Below are 8,284 nucleotides of genomic sequence, written 5' to 3'. Positions count from 1 at the left end.
GGCAGTACTAATATGGCCTGACTTTCGCTCCAATAAACAGTTCCTGGGCTCCCTGACAAAAGGCCTTCCATGCCAGGGAGGGCTAGGAGAGGACTCAGCCCACATGGGATGAACAAGGGTGGCCAACCTTAGTCCTACAGGCATTTCTGGCCTCAAGGTAGCCTTTGTAGCACCGATGAGTGAAGCCAGCATCTCTTAAATGAGGCAAAAGTGGCTCCTGCAGGCCCTTGGCTGGCTTCCCCCAACCTCTGGTCCACTGACCCCAGACTGCCTTCCTTTTCACCCTGCTCAGGAAGAACAGCAGAACCGCACATAGAGCAGAGAACAAGTTTATTTGGTGAATGCTGATGGCAGACATCATCCAAGAAAGAGAATCTGGGGAAAATACTGTGACAAGAGAACCTAGAAGCGTCCGGGCTACATACACAATCTCCCACAAGGAAGGTGCAGTGTCCACGCACACTGGGAATATCCTCAGCCATTCAGCACCATGCGGACGAGCTCTGTGGAAAGGAGAGGGGGGTGAACAGGAAGCAGGGCGAAGGGGAGGGGTCCGCCAGGGGCCAGGAGACCACAAGACCACAAAGGCAGCGTAAGAAGGAATGTGCCCACAACAACCAACCTTGGGGTCAGTTTGCAGAGGGGCCACCTTGAGTCTAACCAGTACTCTCGACCCCCAGCTCCCCTCCCACCAGCTGTTAGTTCCCTCTGCCCCACCCTGAGCAGCAAGAACACAGCAGAGGCGGAAGAGTTCCCAACTAAACCTACAGCTACTGTCAGCCACTGGGGGAGGAGGAGACAGAGTTTTGGGTTAGGGTACCTCCAAGCTGCCCAGCGGAAAGAAGAGAAGACCTACAGCAGCACGATGGGGCAGGCAACCCACCCCCCCTGCCAACCACGTGATCCCGGGCTAAAGGATCACCATGAAGCCAGACAGGGGTAGGTAGGCTGGTGTGAGTTCCCAGACACCAGTACCCCAGAAGCCAACCAAACCTCAGAGCCCGTTCTAGGAGAGGAGGAGGTGCCACACCCCCAGGCTGTCTGCCTCTTTGAGGAACCCCTCCCCTCCCCAGTCAGCTCCATGCAGAGGCATGCCGGGAGGAAGTCAGATGGTAGTAGGGGAAGGGCAGGGGCTAGAGAGCAAAGGCTGGGGAGGAAAACACTGGGGAGGTCAACTAGAGAAGGGGGGCTGGGAGGAGCCGTACCCGCCCCATGGGCCCGTCACCCCGACAGGATATGCCTCACAAACGCTGCAGGAAGGAAGAGACATTCATGGTGAAGACAAGACATAGACGTGGGGTGAAGGGGTCAGGCAGTGAGGGACTGGACATCCATTTATTTTTACTTCCCATCCCTTCCCCACCCTTCAGGCCACATGAGCCCTTCCTTTCCTGTCACACCCCTCTGGCCTCCCATTCCTGGGCTGGGCTGGGCCCTGCCCCTTGCCTCCTGGCACTTTTAGGAGCCTGAATCCAGGGACAGGGAAAGCCCTCAGTGCTGTGCATGACCTGCCCCGTATGGCTGCTTCCTCCGAGACCCTGGTTCGTCCCTCACCTTCATAGTTGATACAGCCATTGCTGTCCTCATGCCCTGCCACCAGCATCTCTACTTCTTCCTCTGTCATCTTCTCACCTTCAGAGGGGAAGGAAGAGCGAGTGTTCTGGAGTTGAGTGACACTGAGGTCTATCAAGTGGCATCTCAAGAAGGAAGGGCAGAGCCTCACCCAGTGTGACGAGAACGTGCCGGATCTCAGCACCCATGACAGTGCCGTTCCCTTCCTTGTCAAACACCCGAAGGCCTTCGACATAGTCCTCGTAGGTGCCCTGGTCCTTGTTCTTGGCCACAGTCTGCAGCATGGGTAGGAAGTGCTCAAAGTCCAGTACCTTCACGTTCATCTCTGCCGAAAAGGAGGTGGAAGCTAAGTCATATGTGTTCTTAGGACTAGGGTTAAGGGGCTCCCACTCCAGGCAGGAGAAATCTGTGGGATTTGCCAGACAAGACCCGCTTGTGTTTGGGGCCTAGGAAGATAAAAGGAAGCTATTTGAAGACTGCAGGCCCACCACCACACTGCGGAGTTGTTCTTAAGGACCCTCACCATCACTCTTGGGGTTCCCCAGGACTTTGAGCACCTCGGCGTTGGTGGGATTCTGGCCCAGGGCCCTCATCACATCCCCACACTGACTGTACAGGATCTTGCCATCCCCCGTTCGGTCAAACAGCTGGAAGGCCTCCTTGAACTCTGAGGATCCAGATAAACATCAGTATGGGACACACAGGTGTTAACCCAAACCCTCCTCCACAGTCCCCACTGCCCATTCAACTTTGATCATGCTGAGGAAATCAGATATTTACAACACTGTAAACCCAAGCCCTCTAAGAGGGATCCAGTGTCCCTTCCTCCCAACTCAGGTGTCTCACATAAAGACCTGGCCTTCCTCAACCCTTAGCAGAGTGGTAACGGCCATTTACATACCCTCTCCGCCTGCAGCAAGCCTGCCCAGCCTCCTCATTACACGACTCAGGGCAGGAATTCGCCACCGCCCTGTCTGGGCCCTGTCCTTATAAGGAAGTGGGAGCAGCGGCCTGGGACTGGGGTCATCCCAGCCTGCCACTTCTCACCTCTCCAGTACAGGGTCATTTCAGAGGGTACTGCTACAAAGAAGTATCCTCAGCAAACTCCCCTGTTGCACTTTCACAAAAAAACGTCACTGCTGTTTACAGCCTTCACAATTACAAGCTGAGGGAGAGGGTAGTTATCACAGGAGGAAAAGAGGCAGAAGTGGCTGATTAAGGAACAGAGGAGCACAAACAGCTTAATACACCGTCCCCAAGCCCCACACACAGCAGGCATTAGTGATCAAGTTGTTTAACACACCCACGTCACCTAAAACTCACCCAGTGCTTGGGGCTCAGATCTAGAGTAGAAGGGAAGGGAGGAAGAAAGAGTGAGGAAAGAAAATGGAAGATCCAGAAGGAAGGAGAAGGGAACCCACCAGGTATTCCCCTGGGGGTGCTAAAGAGATGACAGGTGAGGGGGAAGGAGGTAGAGGGAGTGTCCCTCTCCCTAACATGACCTCAACAGAGGTCAGAGATTACCTACCTGCGGTCTGATCCTCGGTGAAGTCACACTGCCCAGAGAAGACGAGAGTGGTCAGCATCATAACTCCAATCCCCCCAGCTTCCGTCCCAGTCCCAAAACTCTGAATCACAAACTCCTATTCCATGCTGGGGACTCGCTTCCCAGCAGGGTAGGATCCCAAACACTCCAACCCCACCTCCAACCTTCGGGGGCCTCAGGTTCATTTACTCGCTACTCTCTGCCTTCTCCCCGCCCCTTCTCCCCGGCTTCCCGCTTCTCGCCCCAAATCCCGCTCATCCTCTCGGCCCCAGGCCCCACCATCTTGACGCTCAGCTCTGCGGGACCTTTTCCTGCAGTAATGGCTCCGGTTCCTGGCCCAACCCTAGTCTTAGTACGTCCTAATGACGTCACCCCAGCTGACCCAGCCAATGGGGATCCTGGCCCGGGTTTATGCAGATGATGCTACTATATTAGTAATAAGGTGGGCGGGGGCCAGCTGGTGTTCAAGTCTCCAGAATAGCCCTACCTGGGGCACAGAAACTGCAGAACAAGGTGGAATGGGGCGCAAGGAATCTGCTCCTCCGAGCAGCGAGAAAGTCAGAGGAGGTCGCATTGGTGGGTGCGGGTGGGAAGAGGAGCCCTCCCTTTCCCTCCCCCACCTCTAAAGAAAGCAAGAGTCGGAAGCTAAGGGAGGAAACGTCTCTTTATTTTGAAACAATAGCCTCCTAGTGGCAGGAACGTGCTTTTGCCTGGTGGGGGCCCAGCGTCCGACCCCCCTGCACCTGTGGAAAAAGATGAACGTTGCCAAATCCTGCCGCTGTCGCGCAGCAAGACACGGAAATGCACTTCCCTGCTTTTGTACGCAGGCAGAGGGACAGGAAGGAGGCTTGCCTCTCAAGGCGCAGTGAGAGTGCCCTACCTGCATTGCTCAGACGCTTAGGATGTGCTTCAGGAAGGCTGCAGAGAGAAGAGGCCAGAGGGGCTTCAGAAGCTGGCCTGATGATAACCCATCTACTTTAGATAATTCAGGCTCCAGGATGCCTCCACCCACATACCTCGGGCCTCCTGCCTCCCTCCTCCCTAGTCGTTTCTGCTCCTCTGGCCCCTCACCTTCGTAGTTGATGCAGCCACTGCTGTCCTCATGTCCTGCCAAAACAGACTCCACCTCCTCTTCAGTCATCCTCTCTCCTGGGCCCAGACACAGTGTTTTAGCCCCTGCCTTCCCTCCCTCATCAACCCACGCCTCTTTCTTCTGGTGGTACCTCCTCTTCTCCCAGCCTGGAGAGTTGCCCATAGCAACAGTCCCCCAAGAGAATTCCCTCTTTGTAGTGGGCATGCCTTGAGTGTGTCTCTGAATCTTGCTTTCCATTTCACCTCAGTTATAGGTGGTGAAAGCTTTGATAGACAAGGAAACTGAATTCCAGAGGGTTAAGAAACAGACCATATCATAGAGTACAGCCATCTCTTCCCAAGACTGAAACTCAGATTTCCCACCTCGTTCCCTTTCCTCTGCCCCTTTGGGAGGCAGCTGCAGCCCACTCACTAGACTGAAGGGGGAAGACCTTCAGATCCTGTCCCTAAGGCTCTGACCTTCTCAGTCTCCTTCCCATGACCCACAGGACAGTAATCCCTCATTGGCTCTGCCTACTTGGCTAACCTTCTTAGTTCATCCCCTCCTCTCAACACCCCCAGGAGTTCTGGTCCCTGCCTCACCCAGGGTGGTGAGGACATGTCTGAGCTCAGCTCCCATGACTTTGCCATTCTGCTCTTTGTCAAACACCCGAAGCCCCTCCAGGTAGTCCTGGTATGAGCCTCGGTCCGGCAACTTGGCGACTGCCTGGAGCATGGGCAGGAAAGTCTCAAAGTCCACACGGCGCGACTTCAGCTCTGGAGATAGAGAGGTGAAGGAAAGGTTACTACAGTGTCACCTAGGACCCAACTCCCATCCCCACCATGAAGGGTTTCATCTGTTCAACATTCAGATATTTTTTTGCCCTTATGTTTGACAGTTTTTAAAGTCCTGGGACCCACCTCAGGATCCTTGATCACCTTACCAACACTCCACCACCAAACCCGCATGGTCCCACAGGTGCCCTCACCATCACTCTTGGGGTATCCCAAGACCCTGAGCACCTCGGCGTTGGTGGGGTTCTGGCCCAGAGCCCTCATCACGTCCCCACACTGGCTGAACTGGATCTTGCCATCCCCCACTCGGTCATACAGCTCGAAGGCCTCCTTGAACTCTGAAGTGTAAGGAGAGGTCAGTGTTGACAAGGGGTTCCCATCACCACCAGGAGAAAGGAAATTCAGAAACAGTGTGCTTTGAGCTGGGCAGAAGAGAGGACACAAGGAGCACTAGTGTGGGAGGTTTCAAGGTCGGGAATAGAGGTAGGGGAATAGATAGAGGATCTGACTGGGGACTTGGGATGGACACTGGGCTCAGGGGCGTCTCCTCACCCTCCAGCTGGTCCTTGTTAAACTCGATCTGTGGAAGAGAACAGCATGTGAGGAGAGATGACAGGACTCACTCAATCCCTCTCCAGCACTCCTCCCGACCAACTGGCAGCCACTTCGGGGGAGGGGCCCATAGGGACCAGGCTGGGAACCCAGCCACCTCAGTCCCATTCCCAGCTCCAGAACTTGGGAGAATCCCAAGAGGAGGAATTATTGGGGGGAGGGTTTCCTGGGAACAGGGGTTAATCCCATGCCACCTGTTCCCCTCCCTCTACTGCCCTGAGCCCTGCATCCCTCACATAACTGGGGGCTGAACAAAGGCTAAATTTACCCCTGGCCCCCAGCTGTGATTGTCTAACAAGTCTGTCCTCTTCAGCCTTCCCTCCTGGGGTTCAGAGCTGTGGCTTTTCATATTGAATAGTCAGACAGGCAGGCAGCAGCTCCCCCCTTTCACCTTGAAACTGTCCTCAGAACCCAGATGTTCCCCATCTTACAGGCTCTGCCTCCAGCAGGACAGTGAGAAAGTGATGTACATATACACACATGTTATCGGTTAGAGGCAGAGGGCAACAAAGACAATAGAGTCATTAAGCTTAGATGCTTCCGGGGCGGGGGGTACTAAGAAAACCCCCCACCATCATCCAGTGCTTACTGATTCCCTACCTTTTAGATACCCGTAGTCCCCTAGGCTATATCCCACTGTTGTACCCACTCCTCCATTCTTTTCTCACTTTTCAGGGACTTACCACCACTTTGGAGAGATCGATGGGGGGCTCCTGGATTTTCGCAGGTTTCTCAAGGATTACAGGGATAAGTGATGGTAGCTCAACCCTGGATGGAGGGGGCCCTACTGCAGGCTTAGCAGCAGGCTTGGGGGCAGCAGGGGGCCCCACTGGTTTCTTCACGGGAACATCCTTCTTGGGAGGCATGATGTCGGGTGGCCAAAGGACAGCGTGCCGATGGGGGCACCCATCTCTGTTTAAATAGCCAGGGAGTCTGGGATGTCAAGGGGCGGGGGCAGGGGCAGGGAGCCAGTTGGCTGGGGGGAGGGTGAGATAGAGGAGAGATATGCCGGCTGCCCTCACTCCCCTGGCCTCAGTGTGGTTCAGGACTCCTGCCCCAAGGTCTTCTCCCTTCTGTCCACCCCGCCCCAAACGCTGACCAGAACAATGGCCCTTTGGGGGCAGGGGGAGGAAGGTAGAGACAGCCCAGAAAGGGGGAGTTAACTTTCAGGGTGCAGATAGGAGGGTTGCCAGGGAGAAACTGAAACAGGGGTGAGGAAAAGAAGAGGACCCAGAAAATTCCGACCCCCTGACTCGGAATAGTCCTTTTTCCTAGCAACTTTAGACTCTTGAAGATGGAGGCAAAGATGGGGGCCTTATTAAAGTGGGGTCTGGGAGTAGTGAAAGGGGAAAAAAACAAGCAGCCCTTCCACTTCCCTCTTCCTATGGATGAGGAGCAGGGTAGTTCACCCCACAGCTTATAATACTCGGTACCTCAAGTCCCTAACCCCCTCCCTCCCAGCCCAGAACTGGAACTGTGCACTGCAGGGTACGGAGAAAGAACAGTAATAGAAGGGTGTGACTCCCACCCACTCTTCTAGCCCCAGTGTTGTTTTAGGAGTGGGGATGGAGGGAAGGATTGAATTTAATACCCATCACCCATACTCCGAAGAAAGGAACCCTGTCCACAAGCCTATGGTCATTCAAGTCAGACAAAGATGGGGTGCCTGCTGAACCTGCAGGGACTCCATGGTGGCACCTGAGGGGAAAGGCAGGCTCTGAGAGGCAAAGGGCCTAATTTCTAAAATCTCTAATCCATAAAGATGTGCGAGGTCCTCTGGGCTCCATGAGTTTTCAACCCTCAACCAGAAGGATAATAAAACCCTGACTTGGCAGCCAGGTTGCAAACCTTGTTGTGAGGACTGGGGAAAGGTGGAAGTCAGGGGCCTATGAAAGAGGGGAGGGTTTACTGGTTATTTTTGTACTGGGGGTAAAGAAGGCGATGATTTAGATAGCATTCGGAGGAAGACAGTAGTGATTCAATTTAGGGGTTTAGAGAGTTGATGCTGGGTCTCCCACTCGCAAAAAAAAAAAACCCATCTGAACCTCATTACTGCAAATCGTCTCATTTTAGGAAAATCAGAATCTTTCCTCTAGCCAGGAGTACATCTCACACACATACACACACACACACACACCCCTACACACACACACCCCTAAGCCTTAAATAAAGGAAAGAGCCCCTCCCCAGCGCCCCAAAACTCACCCTGTGGGGTCCAGGTAAGGGGCGGAGGCGGGGCGCAGGGCAGCCGCGGGCCCTGAAGGGTTAATTTCTGCAGCCTCGAAGCATGCCGGGAGATGTAGTCCTCGCGCGCCCGCGGGCTCACGGGAAACACCGCGGTAAGGCTCAGGGAGGATGCTGGCGCAGTGACTTCCGGCCCGCGGCGGCGGTTGGTGACTCAGGTTTTGGGGGTGCGATTCTTGTCCCAGAACCGAAAGGCAGTGAGCACTTTACAGCCCCTATCCCTGACCGTAAAACCGCGCGTGGTCCCTCAAGATATCTCCTTTGCTTGGCTCTGAGTTCCCGGTTTAGTGTGGGTGGGGATTTATTTCTGAATCCACTGGTAAGAACGCAGAACGAGAGGGAAAGGCTGCAGCTGCAGCAGGCCGGATGGAGGTCAGATAGTGGGAAGCACTTACTCCCTCGGGCATAATGGTTCGGCCTTTTTAGCTTCCTCTTACTGTTTGG

The 8,284-nt window shown here is 54.6% G+C and overlaps 2 protein-coding genes across 3 annotated transcripts; both read right to left on the bottom strand.

Annotated features, from left to right (window-relative positions):
- Nucleotides 1-313: 313 nt before the first annotated feature.
- MYL6 (myosin light chain 6) lies at nucleotides 314-3,480 on the bottom strand. 2 transcript variants are annotated; one of them, XM_027542213.1, is made up of 7 exons: nucleotides 3,398-3,480; nucleotides 3,101-3,128; nucleotides 2,096-2,239; nucleotides 1,724-1,897; nucleotides 1,555-1,632; nucleotides 1,206-1,250; nucleotides 314-503 (listed from the first exon to the last, which is right to left on the bottom strand). In XM_027542213.1, exons 1-6 carry the CDS (start codon nucleotides 3,398-3,400, stop codon nucleotides 1,222-1,224), a joined length of 456 nt encoding a protein of 151 aa, XP_027398014.1. In that variant the 5' UTR covers nucleotides 3,401-3,480; the 3' UTR covers nucleotides 314-503; nucleotides 1,206-1,221. The 2 variants fall into 2 exon arrangements, with proteins under 2 accessions (XP_027398014.1, XP_027398015.1); XM_027542214.1 differs by lacking the exon at nucleotides 1,206-1,250.
- A 284-nt stretch (nucleotides 3,481-3,764) lies between these two features.
- MYL6B (myosin light chain 6B) lies at nucleotides 3,765-7,872 on the bottom strand. Its single transcript, XM_027542205.1, has 8 exons — nucleotides 7,802-7,872; nucleotides 6,280-6,508; nucleotides 5,537-5,564; nucleotides 5,179-5,322; nucleotides 4,793-4,966; nucleotides 4,190-4,267; nucleotides 3,999-4,036; nucleotides 3,765-3,861 (listed from the first exon to the last, which is right to left on the bottom strand). Exons 2-7 carry the CDS (start codon nucleotides 6,460-6,462, stop codon nucleotides 4,008-4,010), a joined length of 636 nt encoding a protein of 211 aa, XP_027398006.1. The 5' UTR covers nucleotides 6,463-6,508; nucleotides 7,802-7,872; the 3' UTR covers nucleotides 3,765-3,861; nucleotides 3,999-4,007.
- Nucleotides 7,873-8,284: the final 412 nt, after the last annotated feature.

The sequence above is a fragment of the Bos indicus x Bos taurus genome, chromosome 5 (assembly GCF_003369695.1).
Source record: "Bos indicus x Bos taurus breed Angus x Brahman F1 hybrid chromosome 5, Bos_hybrid_MaternalHap_v2.0, whole genome shotgun sequence".
Lineage (NCBI taxonomy): Eukaryota > Metazoa > Chordata > Mammalia > Artiodactyla > Bovidae > Bos > Bos indicus x Bos taurus.
The sequence above is the reverse complement of the archived record's forward strand: the minus strand, read 5'-3'. Positions and strand labels throughout refer to the sequence as shown.